General features: G+C 54.9%; 1 protein-coding gene across 1 annotated transcript; it reads left to right on the forward strand.

Moving 5' to 3' along the window:
* Positions 1–3,380: 3,380 nt before the first annotated feature.
* Positions 3,381–3,695, forward strand: PTH2 (parathyroid hormone 2). Its single transcript, XM_029584452.1, has one exon. It carries the CDS (start codon positions 3,381–3,383, stop codon positions 3,693–3,695), a length of 315 nt encoding a protein of 104 aa, XP_029440312.1.
* The last annotated feature ends 11,256 nt before the right edge of the window (positions 3,696–14,951 follow it).

Raw genomic sequence — 14,951 nt, forward strand, 5'->3', positions numbered from 1 at the left:
AGCAGATCTTCAACACAGCCCCATGCAGGTGTCACACTGATACACAAAGCATGAATACAGCACAGACAGCTGAAGAGCAGATCTTCATCAGAGCCCCATGCAGGTGTCACACTGATACACAAAGCATGAATACAGCACAGACAGCTGAAGAGCAGATCTTCATCAGAGCCCCATACAGGTGTCACACTGATACACATAAAACATGAATACAGCACAGACAGCTGAAGAGCAGATCTTCAACACTGCCCATTGTAGGCATCACACTGATACACGTAAAGCATGAATACAGCATGGTCAGCTGAAGAGCAGATCTTCAACACAGCCCCATGCAGGTGTCACACTGATACACAAAGCATGAATACAGCACAGACAGCTGAAGAGCAGATCTTCATCAGAGCCCCATGCAGGTGTCACACTGATACACAAAGCATGAATACAGCACAGACAGCTGAAGAGCAGATCTTCAACACAGCCCCATGTAGGCATCACACTGATACACGTAAAGCATGAATACAGCACGGACAGCTGAAGAGCAGCTTGTCTTCCGATCCCCATGCAGGTGTCACACTGGTAGAGACGCAAGAATCGGTGCACAGCACGGCAGTTGTAGAGAGCTACGGTCCTATGTGGACTCCTGGGATGTGGGCCTCCCCCCCTTCCCCAGGTTCTGGCTTCTCTACAGCAAACGTGTGCAGGTTCTCCAGAGGTAGAGCTGCTGCTGCCTGCATGAAGAAACAGCAGCCCCCCCCCCCCCCCCCCCCCCCAAGGCCAGGCCAGAAGGCTGCTCATTAACGCAGAAACTTGGCGCTAATGAGGACAGGGAGCGGGGCTGCGGATGAAGAGGCCGGGCGCCGGCCGGCCGGCGGCGGAGAGTGACTCACGGAGCCGTTAATTAGAGAAGTTGCCGCTCTCCCCAGAAAGCGCCACCCCCGCCCTGAGGTCGCATTCACTGAGGCCCTGCCATTGAATGAAACCTCCGGGTCCCGCTCCCCCTCCCTACATTCCTCTCCTCCCTTGCTCCTTCCTGCCCTCCATCTCCCTCCTTCCTATTTCCCTCTCTCCCCCTTTCCTTTTATTTTGCCCTCCATCCCTCTCTCCTTCCCTCCCTCTGCTTCCCTCCATCTCTTCCCCTTCCTCTCACCTCCTTTCTTTCTCACTCACTTTCCCCCTCCCTCCATCCCCTTGCGACCACCTTTCTTCTGGCTCTCTCTCCTTGCCCTCCATCCCTTCTCTTCCCACTTGCCCCTTCTTTCGCTCTCTCCCTCCCTCGCTTTCTCTCCTTTCCTTTCTCCTTCCATCGCTCCCACCCTTCCTATCTTCTCCTCTACAGGAGTTGTGCAGATTGAGCCATGGGGCCAGCAATTGGTTATTGAGCGAGGGGGGTTACTCTGACCGGTGATCTTATCCAGTCAAAGAAAGAAAAGCAGCGAGACAAGTGTCCAACCCACCTGCGTCACGTCTCACCCCGCGAAGGTGTATAAATGAGCCCCATGGTGAGGCTGGCACACGGAGGAGCTCCAGGCCACTCAGACAGACAGGCTGTACCTTCCAGGTAATGTCCATGCTCCTGCCAGGGCCAGGCGCTCCCCTTCTCCTCTCGCACACGGGTGGATGATACAGCAGGGGTGGAGATGGAATACAGCCTTATATCAGAGAGGGGGGGCCAGGTCAGATGTAGGACCAGCAGCTGCCCACAGGCTGGTTTCTTGCCCGGTTAGGATACGACAGAAAGATTTGCCCAAGGATCAATCCTGTGCGAAGGTGAAAACGTTTGTGCGGTGGGTGTGGCTGGCTATGGGCTCCCATTCTGGGGGAGTCGCTGCCAGCTTCACCCAAACTTTTCACAGTTCCACATGTTTTTTCCTCTGGAGGTTCTTTTTGTCCCCTGCCAGAGGTGGCAGGACGGGGAACACTTGGCCATAGAAGATCTGTTGGGTTGTATTTTATGATTACTTTGTAAGCCGCTTGGTTGCTATGGGATAGCAGCAGGTCCCACCCGAGCAAGGGTTGGGCCTGTGACCTGGTACCTGCAGCGGTGAGCCCGGATGGCACCTAATCCCTGGGCAGAGGCAGCTTTGGGTATGAGAGGGATTCTGCTGGAGTTGTCCCTTCCTCTCGGATCCTCTGGCTGGCCGAGCAGAGAAATGTGCTGTCAACCCATGGGTCTGTCTAGAATCTAAGGGTTTGTCTTCTCTCCTGTCATCATGATTTAAGACTCTCTGGGCACCACAGGTGCACAGGGTGTGGGAGAAGAGAGACGAGGGAGGGGAAAGCAGGTGAGGAACCCACCAGGGTGGTGCTGACAAGTCCCTTCCCTGAAGGGCTTACTGTCCAGGTGTGAGGGTAAGTGGGTTGCATGGTCTCAACGCAGGGAGGGGTTGTGCAGACTGCAGCTTTGAGAGATCCATGGACTGTCAGGAGAAGGGACAGTCAGTGTCGTGTGGGGTGAAGGAAGGGGACATAGGAAGGAGCAGCAGTTGGTGGGTGGTACAGTCAGGGATGTGCAGAATGGAGGAGAGTCATGGGGGTACACTGCTTTAAGACCATCAGGCTCACACAGTGTGTTTCTGTTTTCTCTTCCTAGGGGATGGATCGAGGTGATGCTGAAAGGAACCTGCTGCCCCTCTTAGTCCTGTTGGGGTGCTGCATGCTGCTTTCTTCTGCTGATCTCCCTCACCTCCAGGTGCCAAACAGGTGAGTGGAAGTCTTGCCTTCCTGTGCTTTTATCCGAGGGAGTTGCTGGGGCATACACACCCCTCCCAATTCCCTAGCTAGTACCAGAGACGTTATTACTAGGGCGCCCTTGACCTAGGAGAGGTGAAAGAACATCTCAGAATGGGACGGCCTCGGGGACTTTTTACCACACATGGGGACAATCCCTGTAGGCTACCTACCCTCCAGAAGGCAGAAACCTTTAGTTAAGCACCCCTTTTTTTATTTCTGATTTTCATTTATTCCTGAGCTGATAGGTTAGTTTTGAAAGCTCCTAGTGAAGCAGTTTCAGGAAGGTATTGCTGTGTAAATAGTTACCAGAAAGTTACACAGGTTAAGCAGGAATGCAGGAAGAGCAGCGGGGGAGAGGTAGAAAGTGCTCTGCATCTTGGGGTCCTGCTCTAAAACATGTGCTTTCGTTCAGAACTGTGCTCTGGGGGCCTGGAGTAAATGGGATTTTCCTCTTAGGATAATACCTTTTATGGGGCCAACATAGAAATGAGGCAGGGGGGAGTGTACGTCACATATTGCAATACTATAACTTCCCCCTCTCTCTTTTTCCTCACCCCCCCCCCCCCCCCCCCACCCTACTGTTTTCCAGACTTTGGAAGAGGAAGCTATCTGAATACCCAGCCAGCAGGCAACTGCTGGGGCCCTTCCTCCCGGGCATGCCGGTCTGGGCCCTTCAGCTGCCCTCCATTACCCTCCATGACTGGAGCCTCCAGATGACCGCCTCTGACATGACCCCCCAGAGCTCTGTGGAGAAGCAGGCCGGAAAGGCTCACTTCAGTTCCAGCAGAGACACCAGCATGCCAGCGAAGGAGCTTCCACACTGGCCAGTGGGGGAGGCTTGGAAGAGGCGCAGCATCGTGGTGGCCGATGATGCGGCCTTCCGGGAGCGAAGCAAACTGCTGACAGCCATGGAGAGAAAGAAATGGCTGAACGCATACATCCAGAAACTGCTGGTGGTGAATTCGGACTAATTGTGGGAAGTGGGGGAGCTGGGAGGGACGGAGAGCACGTGGAAGCCACCACATGCCATGCCCCCCCCCCCCCCCCCCAACCTTGTGAATTTCTGCTAATACATTTCCCTTCCTCTCCTTCTTCTTAGCTTCTGGGGGAAAGAAATCAAAGTTGAAACTTGTCACTGGCACATCCGTTATTTGGCTAACGTGGTGCTTCTTCCCTTGAGCTCTGACACTCCCAGGCAGTCCCCATGTCACAACTACCTCCCCGCCCCCACCCCCTGTCTCTCAGCCAGAAACTATAACCTCTACTGAGCTGCCAGACAGGATTCATTACAGTTTAATAACGATGTGAAATAAGCAAAGAGTTCAGAGGAGTGACATCTGGTAAACAGGGAACAGTAATTAATAAGCGGGAATAAATCATGAATACTAATCCAGAAGTGTTAATGTTATTCTTTTAATCTTTATTGATAATCAGTACAGATTGCTAATAATTACCTGTCGCAGCTGGTTATTCTGGCCCTGAAGAGATGGACATGGTCAGCGCTGTCGGAGGGGGATGTTCATTGCCTCTTAGCTCCCTCCCTGCCATCTTTGCCACCGGTCCATGGAAGAGCAGCGGTGGGGTGGCACGCTATGGAGGGTACAGATAAGTGTGCGAACAGGGAAGCAACTCACTCTACTACTGGTGAAACCAGTGGAGCCCTGAAGAGAATGGGAGGCTCATTTTTTCTTCCCACCCCCATCACCACCTTGGGAGTATGGTAGGTAGGGGGCTGCAGTACCGGCTATGTCCCCTGGGTGTCACTGTTGTCCCAGGTATCTTCCGCCCTGCCCTCTAGGCAAGGGTGGCCACCTCATCCCGGGTGAATGGAACGGGTTGCTCCGAGCCAGATTTTGCCCCATTGTTTGCTGGGACTTGTAGTTCTGAATTTGTTAGTTGAGGTTGTCCCCAGCCCTTTGCTAATCTGCACCATAGGGGCCAGAGTTTGTGGCTGAAACGCCTGCTGCCAGAGCTCCCTGGCCAAGGCCATTTCTCTTCTTTGCTGTGACGTGGGGGTGGGGGGGGAGGTGTGGTCACCAGTGACATGAAGATGTGCCAGAGAACTTGTGCGAGAGCTGTCTGTGTGTCTGTCTGCGGGCTGACATCTCATGCGCCTTAAGGTGTCTTCAGTCAGTGTGCATGGAAGACAGGGCAGAATCACACCTGATGGTTGGCATCTGCCATGGGATGAGATTACAGAACTACCCAGGGTGCACCCACGGCCAGGCTGGACATTTCAGCCTCCTCTGTGGACATCAGTCCATGCCTTTGTACCTGTTACAGGATCTCTGTCCGGCTGTCTGTCCCTTTCTCTGCCTCTTCGCTCAGATTCAGAGCAAAGACGCTTTTCCCCGCCTGCCACAAGTTTTACAAAAGAACATATTCAATGGGAAGAATGGGAAGAATGAAAAAGTGCAGAGGGGCCAGGGAGGAGGACCATTCCCAGGGTTCTGGTGCCGGTTCAGGATCGCCCCTGCTCAGATCCCGGTTCCGATCCTGCGGCTCTGGCTGCTGTTTCTCCTCTTTCCCCCAGGATCAGACACAGGTTTTCCTGCTCCTTCCTGGCTGGGAAGTCCTGGATTTTCTCTCCCTCTTTTCTCAGTGCAGGAGGAAATGCATTTCTGCTTCTCTTTCTCCGGGGCTGCACTGCAGGCAGAGTTGGGCTTCTGGGGGGGTTTCCAGCTCAGTTTTTTCCTCTGCAGGTTTTTCTCCTTATTCTGTGTTGGGTGAGGGTCTGACCGTGTCCTGGGGGGAGCGGCAGTGTAGGTCCCGTCAGAGCGGGAGCTCCGTTTCCAGCCCTGCTGCGCTGGCACTTTAAACCCCTAGGGGGGGGGGGGGAGGGGGTTTCAAAACTGCCCGCGGATCCTTACGGACTCCTCCACTAGACCCGTGCCGCCCGCACGTCTTATTCTTCAACGCGCTTTGTGGAACTCGCAGTGCGCTCGCATTTCTTTAGCCTTGCAGCATTGGGCGTTTAAAAAAAAAAAAAAAGCAAACTGCGTTGAAAAGGTGCGCGCGGAACCAGCGCCCCGATCACTGCATGGGCCTGGCTATGGCTCAGACAGAAGAGGCCGTGTCCGGCTATTGTGCCAGAGGACGTCCCTGCGTCAGAGCTGGGCTGTGCCCCTTCCCCTGTCTTTTTTGTGTGTGTGGGTGTGGCACCCCCTCCCCCTTCGCCTTGTGACAGCACACATCTCCCCCCTCCCCTTCCCCGCTCTATAAAAGGAGCTGTGGGAATCAATCAAGATACTCGGGGAGCTCGGCAGAGGAAGACCAGGGTGCCCCACCCCTCCCCCCCCGCCCCTACCCTGATGTTCAGCGGTCTCGGGGGCGAGACTGAAACCGCTTGCAGCCGCACCGCAGTCCCAGCTGAAATGTAAGTACGCGGCTGCTCCTGGAGCGCCTCCTGGCGGCAGTGCGGGGCTGCGCTAGAGGAGACTTCACTTTTCTCGGGGGGGGGGGGGGTTTAATCCGCTCCATCCTCCACGGAAGCGGGAGGATTTTCCCAGCTCTCCAGACGCTGCGAAAGTGGGTGCCCTAGACAGATGCAGGATAACGAGTGGATGGCAAATCCTGCAGCCGAAATACTGTGGGGCAGATACTACACAAGCAGATTCCGTATAGGGTAGGATCCCAGCCCTGAGGATACAGGCAGGTCTCCTTTACACTCACTGATCCCAGCCCTGAGGATACAGGCAGGTCTCCCTCACACACACTGATCCCAGCCCTGAGGATACAGGCAGGTCTCCTTTACACACACTGATCCCAGCCCTGAGGATACAGGCAGGTCTCCTTTACACTCACTGATCCCAGCCCTGAGGATACAGGCAGGTCTCCTTTACACACACTGATCCCAGCCCTGAGGATACAGGCAGGTCTCCTTTACACACACTGATCCCAGCCCTGAGGATACAGGCAGGTCTCCTTTACACTCACTGATCCCAGCCCTGAGGATACAGGCAGGTCTCCTTTACACTCACTGATCCCAGCCCTGAGGATACAGGCAGGTCTCCCTCACACACACTGATCCCAGCCCTGAGGATACAGGCAGGTCTCCTTTACACTCACTGATCCCAGCCCTGAGGATACAGGCAGGTCTCCTTTACACACACTGATCCCAGCCCTGAGGATACAGGCAGGTCTCCTTTACACTCACTGATCCCAGCCCTGAGGATACAGGCAGGTCTCCTTTACACACACTGATCCCAGCCCTGAGGATACAGGCAGGTCTCCTTTACACTCACTGATCCCAGCCCTGAGGATACAGGCAGGTCTCCTTTACACACACTGATCCCAGCCCTGAGGATACAGGCAGGTCTCCTTTACACTCACTGATCCCAGCCCTGAGGATACAGGCAGGTCTCCTTTACACACACTGATCCCAGCCCTGAGGATACAGGCAGGTCTCCTTTACACACACTGATCCCAGCCCTGAGGATACAGGCAGGTCTCCTTTACACTCACTGATCCCAGCCCTGAGGATACAGGCAGGTCTCCCTCACACTCACTGATCTCAGCCCTGAGGATACAGGCAGGTCTCCCTCACACTCACTGATCCCAGCCCTGAGGATACAGGCAGGTCTCCTTTACACACACTGATCCCAGCCCTGAGGATACAGGCAGGTCTCCTTTACACACACTGATCCCAGCCCTGAGGATACAGGCAGGTCTCCTTTACACACACTGATCCCAGCCCTGAGGATACAGGCAGGTCTCCTTTACACTCACTGATCCCAGCCCTGAGGATACAGGCAGGTCTCCTTTACACACACTGATCCCAGCCCTGAGGATACAGGCAGGTCTCCTTTACACTCACTGATCCCAGCCCTGAGGATACAGGCAGGTCTCCTTTACACACACTGATCCCAGCCCTGAGGATACAGGCAGGTCTCCTTTACACTCACTGATCCCAGCCCTGAGGATACAGGCAGGTCTCCTTTACACACACTGATCCCAGCCCTGAGGATACAGGCAGGTCTCCTTTACACACACTGATCCCAGCCCTGAGGATACAGGCAGGTCTCCTTTACACTCACTGATCCCAGCCCTGAGGATACAGGCAGGTCTCCCTCACACTCACTGATCTCAGCCCTGAGGATACAGGCAGGTCTCCCTCACACTCACTGATCTCAGCCCTGAGGATACAGGCAGGTCTCCTCTACACACACTGATCCTAGCCCTGAGGATACAGGCAGGTCTCCTTTACACACACTGATCCCAGCCCTGAGGATACAGGCAGGTCTCCTTTACACACACTGATCCCAGCCCTGAGGATACAGGCAGGTCTCCTTTACACACACTGATCTCAGCCCTGAGGATACAGCCAGGTCTCCTTTACACTCACTGATCTCAGCCCTGAGGATACAGGCAGGTCTCCTTTACACTCACTGATCCCAGCCCTGAGGATACAGGCAGGTCTCCCTCACACTCACTGATCCCAGCCCTGAGGATACAGGCAGGTCTCCCTCACACACACTGATCCCAGCCCTGAGGATACAGGCAGGTCTCCTTTACACACACTGATCTCAGCCCTGAGGATACAGGCAGGTCTCCTTTACACACACTGATCCCAGCCCTGAGGATACAGGCAGGTCTCCTTTACACTCACTGATCCCAGCCCTGAGGATACAGGCAGGTCTCCTTTACACTCACTGATCCCAGCCCTGAGGATACAGGCAGGTCTCCTTTACACACACTGATCCCAGCCCTGAGGATACAGGCAGGTCTCCTTTACACTCACTGATCCCAGCCCTGAGGATACAGGCAGGTCTCCTTTACACACACTGATCCCAGCCCTGAGGATACAGGCAGGTCTCCTTTACACTCACTGATCCCAGCCCTGAGGATACAGGCAGGTCTCCTTTACACACACTGATCCCAGCCCTGAGGATACAGGCAGGTCTCCTTTACACTCACTGATCCCAGCCCTGAGGATACAGGCAGGTCTCCTTTACACTCACTGATCCCAGCCCTGAGGATACAGGCAGGTCTCCTTTACACACACTGATCCCAGCCCTGAGGATACAGGCAGGTCTCCTTTACACTCACTGATCCCAGCCCTGAGGATACAGGCAGGTCTCCTTTACACACACTGATCCCAGCCCTGAGGATACTCACTGATCCCAGCCCTGAGGATACAGGCAGGTCTCCTTTACACACACTGATCCCAGCCCTGAGGATACAGGCAGGTCTCCTTTACACACACTGATCCCAGCCCTGAGGATACAGGCAGGTCTCCTTTACACACACTGATCCCAGCCCTGAGGATACAGGCAGGTCTCCTTTACACTCACTGATCCCAGCCCTGAGGATAAAGGCAGGTCTCCTTTACACACACTGATCCCAGCCCTGAGGATACTCACTGATCCCAGCCCTGAGGATACAGGCAGGTCTCCTTTACACACACTGATCCCAGCCCTGAGGATACAGGCAGGTCTCCTTTACACACACTGATCCCAGCCCTGAGGATACAGGCAGGTCTCCCTCACACACTGATCCCAGCCCTGAGGATACAGGCAGGTCTCCCTCACACTGATCCCAGCCCTGAGGATACAGGCAGGTCTCCTTTACACTCACTGATCCCAGCCCTGAGGATACAGGCAGGTCTCCTTTACACACACTGATCCCAGCCCTGAGGATACAGGCAGGTCTCCTTTACACTCACTGATCCCAGCCCTGAGGATACAGGCAGGTCTCCTTTACACACACTGATCCCAGCCCTGAGGATACAGGCAGGTCTCCCTCACACACACTGATCCCAGCCCTGAGGATACAGGCAGGTCTCCTTTACACACACTGATCCCAGCCCTGAGGATACAGGCAGGTCTCCTTTACACTCACTGATCCCAGCCCTGAGGATACAGGCAGGTCTCCTTTACACTCACTGATCCCAGCCCTGAGGATACAGGCAGGTCTCCCTCACACTCACTGATCCCAGCCCTGAGGATACAGGCAGGTCTCCTTTACACTCACTGATCCCAGCCCTGAGGATACAGGCAGGTCTCCTTTACACTCACTGATCCCAGCCCTGAGGATACAGGCAGGTCTCCTTTACACACACTGATCCCAGCCCTGAGGATACAGGCAGGTCTCCCTTACACACACTGATCCCAGCCCTGAGGATACAGGCAGGTCTCCTTTACACACACTGATCCCAGCCCTGAGGATACAGGCAGGTCTCCTTTACACTCACTGATCCCAGCCCTGAGGATACAGGCAGGTCTCCCTCACACTCACTGATCCCAGCCCTGAGGATACAGGCAGGTCTCCTTTACACACACTGATCCCAGCCCTGAGGATACAGGCAGGTCTCCTTTACACTCACTGATCCCAGCCCTGAGGATACAGGCAGGTCTCCTTTACACTCACTGATCCCAGCCCTGAGGATACAGGCAGGTCTCCTTTACACTCACTGATCCCAGCCCTGAGGATACAGGCAGGTCTCCTTTACACACACTGATCCCAGCCCTGAGGATACAGGCAGGTCTCCTTTACACACACTGATCCCAGCCCTGAGGATACAGGCAGGTCTCCTTTACACTCACTGATCCCAGCCCTGAGGATACAGGCAGGTCTCCTTTACACTCACTGATCCCAGCCCTGAGGATACAGGCAGGTCTCCTTTACACTCACTGATCCCAGCCCTGAGGATACAGGCAGGTCTCCCTCACACACACTGATCCCAGCCCTGAGGATACAGGCAGGTCTCCTCTACACTCACTGATCCCAGCCCTGAGGATACAGGCAGGTCTCCTTTACACACACTGATCCCAGCCCTGAGGATACAGGCAGGTCTCCTTTACACACACTGATCCCAGCCCTGAGGATACAGGCAGGTCTCCTTTACACACACTGATCCCAGCCCTGAGGATACAGGCAGGTCTCCCTCACACACACTGATCCCAGCCCTGAGGATACAGGCAGGTCTCCTTTACACACACTGATCCCAGCCCTGAGGATACAGGCAGGTCTCCTTTACACTCACTGATCCCAGCCCTGAGGATACAGGCAGGTCTCCTTTACACTCACTGATCTCAGCCCTGAGGATACAGGCAGGTCTCCTTTACACACACTGATCCCAGCCCTGAGGATACAGGCAGGTCTCCTTTACACTCACTGATCCCAGCCCTGAGGATACAGGCAGGTCTCCTTTACACTCAGTGATCCCAGCCCTGAGGATACAGGCAGGTCTCCTTTACACTGACTGATCCCAGCCCTGAGGATACAGGCAGGTCTCCTTTACACTCACTGATCCCAGCCCTGAGGATACAGGCAGGTCTCCTCTACACTCACTGATCCCAGCCCTGAGGATACAGGCAGGTCTCCTTTACACACACTGATCCCAGCCCTGAGGATACAGGCAGGTCTCCTTTACACACACTGATCCCAGCCCTGAGGATACAGGCAGGTCTCCTTTACACTCACTGATCCCAGCCCTGAGGATACAGGCAGGTCTCCCTCACACTCACTGATCTCAGCCCTGAGGATACAGGCAGGTCTCCCTCACACTCACTGATCTCAGCCCTGAGGATACAGGCAGGTCTCCTTTACACACACTGATCCCAGCCCTGAGGATACAGGCAGGTCTCCTTTACACACACTGATCCCAGCCCTGAGGATACAGGCAGGTCTCCTTTACACACACTGATCCCAGCCCTGAGGATACAGGCAGGTCTCCTTTACACTCACTGATCCCAGCCCTGAGGATACAGGCAGGTCTCCTTTACACACACTGATCCCAGCCCTGAGGATACAGGCAGGTCTCCTTTACACTCACTGATCCCAGCCCTGAGGATACAGGCAGGTCTCCTTTACACACACTGATCCCAGCCCTGAGGATACAGGCAGGTCTCCTTTACACTCACTGATCCCAGCCCTGAGGATACAGGCAGGTCTCCTTTACACACACTGATCCCAGCCCTGAGGATACAGGCAGGTCTCCTTTACACACACTGATCCCAGCCCTGAGGATACAGGCAGGTCTCCTTTACACTCACTGATCCCAGCCCTGAGGATACAGGCAGGTCTCCCTCACACTCACTGATCTCAGCCCTGAGGATACAGGCAGGTCTCCCTCACACTCACTGATCTCAGCCCTGAGGATACAGGCAGGTCTCCTTTACACACACTGATCCCAGCCCTGAGGATACAGGCAGGTCTCCTTTACACACACTGATCCCAGCCCTGAGGATACAGGCAGGTCTCCTTTACACACACTGATCCCAGCCCTGAGGATACAGGCAGGTCTCCTTTACACACACTGATCTCAGCCCTGAGGATACAGCCAGGTCTCCTTTACACTCACTGATCTCAGCCCTGAGGATACAGGCAGGTCTCCTTTACACTCACTGATCCCAGCCCTGAGGATACAGGCAGGTCTCCCTCACACTCACTGATCCCAGCCCTGAGGATACAGGCAGGTCTCCTTCACACACACTGATCCCAGCCCTGAGGATACAGGCAGGTCTCCTTTACACACACTGATCTCAGCCCTGAGGATACAGGCAGGTCTCCTTTACACACACTGATCCCAGCCCTGAGGATACAGGCAGGTCTCCTTTACACTCACTGATCCCAGCCCTGAGGATACAGGCAGGTCTCCTTTACACTCACTGATCCCAGCCCTGAGGATACAGGCAGGTCTCCTTTACACACACTGATCCCAGCCCTGAGGATACAGGCAGGTCTCCTTTACACTCACTGATCCCAGCCCTGAGGATACAGGCAGGTCTCCTTTACACACACTGATCCCAGCCCTGAGGATACAGGCAGGTCTCCTTTACACTCACTGATCCCAGCCCTGAGGATACAGGCAGGTCTCCTTTACACACACTGATCCCAGCCCTGAGGATACAGGCAGGTCTCCTTTACACTCACTGATCCCAGCCCTGAGGATACAGGCAGGTCTCCTTTACACTCACTGATCCCAGCCCTGAGGATACAGGCAGGTCTCCTTCACACACACTGATCCCAGCCCTGAGGATACAGGCAGGTCTCCTTTACACTCACTGATCCCAGCCCTGAGGATACAGGCAGGTCTCCTTTACACACACTGATCCCAGCCCTGAGGATACTCACTGATCCCAGCCCTGAGGATACAGGCAGGTCTCCTTTACACACACTGATCCCAGCCCTGAGGATACAGGCAGGTCTCCTTTACACACACTGATCCCAGCCCTGAGGATACAGGCAGGTCTCCTTTACACACACTGATCCCAGCCCTGAGGATTCAGGCAGGTCTCCTTTACACTCACTGATCCCAGCCCTGAGGATAAAGGCAGGTCTCCTTTACACACACTGATCCCAGCCCTGAGGATACTCACTGATCCCAGCCCTGAGGATACAGGCAGGTCTCCTTTACACACACTGATCCCAGCCCTGAGGATACAGGCAGGTCTCCTTTACACACACTGATCCCAGCCCTGAGGATACAGGCAGGTCTCCCACACACACTGATCCCAGCCCTGAGGATACAGGCAGGTCTCCCTCACACTGATCCCAGCCCTGAGGATACAGGCAGGTCTCCTTCACACACACTGATCCCAGCCCTGAGGATACAGGCAGGTCTCCTTTACACACACTGATCCCAGCCCTGAGGATACAGGCAGGTCTCCTTTACACTCACTGATCCCAGCCCTGAGGATACAGGCAGGTCTCCTTTACACACACTGATCCCAGCCCTGAGGATACAGGCAGGTCTCCCTCACACACACTGATCCCAGCCCTGAGGATACAGGCAGGTCTCCTTTACACACACTGATCCCAGCCCTGAGGATACAGGCAGGTCTCCTTTACACACACTGATCCCAGCCCTGAGGATACAGGCAGGTCTCCTTTACACTCACTGATCCCAGCCCTGAGGATACAGGCAGGTCTCCCTCACACTCACTGATCCCAGCCCTGAGGATACAGGCAGGTCTCCTTTACACTCACTGATCCCAGCCCTGAGGATACAGGCAGGTCTCCTTTACACTCACTGATCCCAGCCCTGAGGATACAGGCAGGTCTCCTTTACACACACTGATCCCAGCCCTGAGGATACAGGCAGGTCTCCCTTACACACACTGATCCCAGCCCTGAGGATACAGGCAGGTCTCCTTTACACACACTGATCCCAGCCCTGAGGATACAGGCAGGTCTCCTTTACACTCACTGATCCCAGCCCTGAGGATACAGGCAGGTCTCCCTCACACTCACTGATCCCAGCCCTGAGGATACAGGCAGGTCTCCTTTACACACACTGATCCCAGCCCTGAGGATACAGGCAGGTCTCCTTTACACTCACTGATCCCAGCCCTGAGGATACAGGCAGGTCTCCTTTACACTCACTGATCCCAGCCCTGAGGATACAGGCAGGTCTCCTTTACACACACTGATCCCAGCCCTGAGGATACAGGCAGGTCTCCTTTACACACACTGATCCCAGCCCTGAGGATACAGGCAGGTCTCCTTTACACTCACTGATCCCAGCCCTGAGGATACAGGCAGGTCTCCTTTACACTCACTGATCCCAGCCCTGAGGATACAGGCAGGTCTCCTTTACACACACTGATCCCAGCCCTGAGGATACAGGCAGGTCTCCCTCACACACACTGATCCCAGCCCTGAGGATACAGGCAGGTCTCCTCTACACTCACTGATCCCAGCCCTGAGGATACAGGCAGGTCTCCTTTACACACACTGATCCCAGCCCTGAGGATACAGGCAGGTCTCCTTTACACACACTGATCCCAGCCCTGAGGATACAGGCAGGTCTCCTTTACACACACTGATCCCAGCCCTGAGGATACAGGCAGGTCTCCCTCACACACACTGATCCCAGCCCTGAGGATACAGGCAGGTCTCCTTCACACACACTGATCCCAGCCCTGAGGATACAGGCAGGTCTCCTTTACACTCACTGATCCCAGCCCTGAGGATACAGGCAGGTCTCCTTTACACTCACTGATCCCAGCCCTGAGGATACAGGCAGGTCTCCTTTACACACACTGATCCCAGCCCTGAGGATACAGGCAGGTCTCCTTTACACTCACTGATCCCAGCCCTGAGGATACAGGCAGGTCTCCTTTACACTCAGTGATCCCAGCCCTGAGGATACAGGCAGGTCTCCTTTACACTGACTGATCCCAGCCCTGAGGATACAGGCAGGTCTCCTTTACACTCACTGATCCCAGCCCTGAGGATACAGGCAGGTCTCCTCTACACTCACTGATCCCAGCCCTGAGGAT

Source organism: Rhinatrema bivittatum, chromosome 19 (assembly GCF_901001135.1).
Source record: "Rhinatrema bivittatum chromosome 19, aRhiBiv1.1, whole genome shotgun sequence".
Classification (NCBI taxonomy): Eukaryota; Metazoa; Chordata; class Amphibia; order Gymnophiona; family Rhinatrematidae; genus Rhinatrema; species Rhinatrema bivittatum.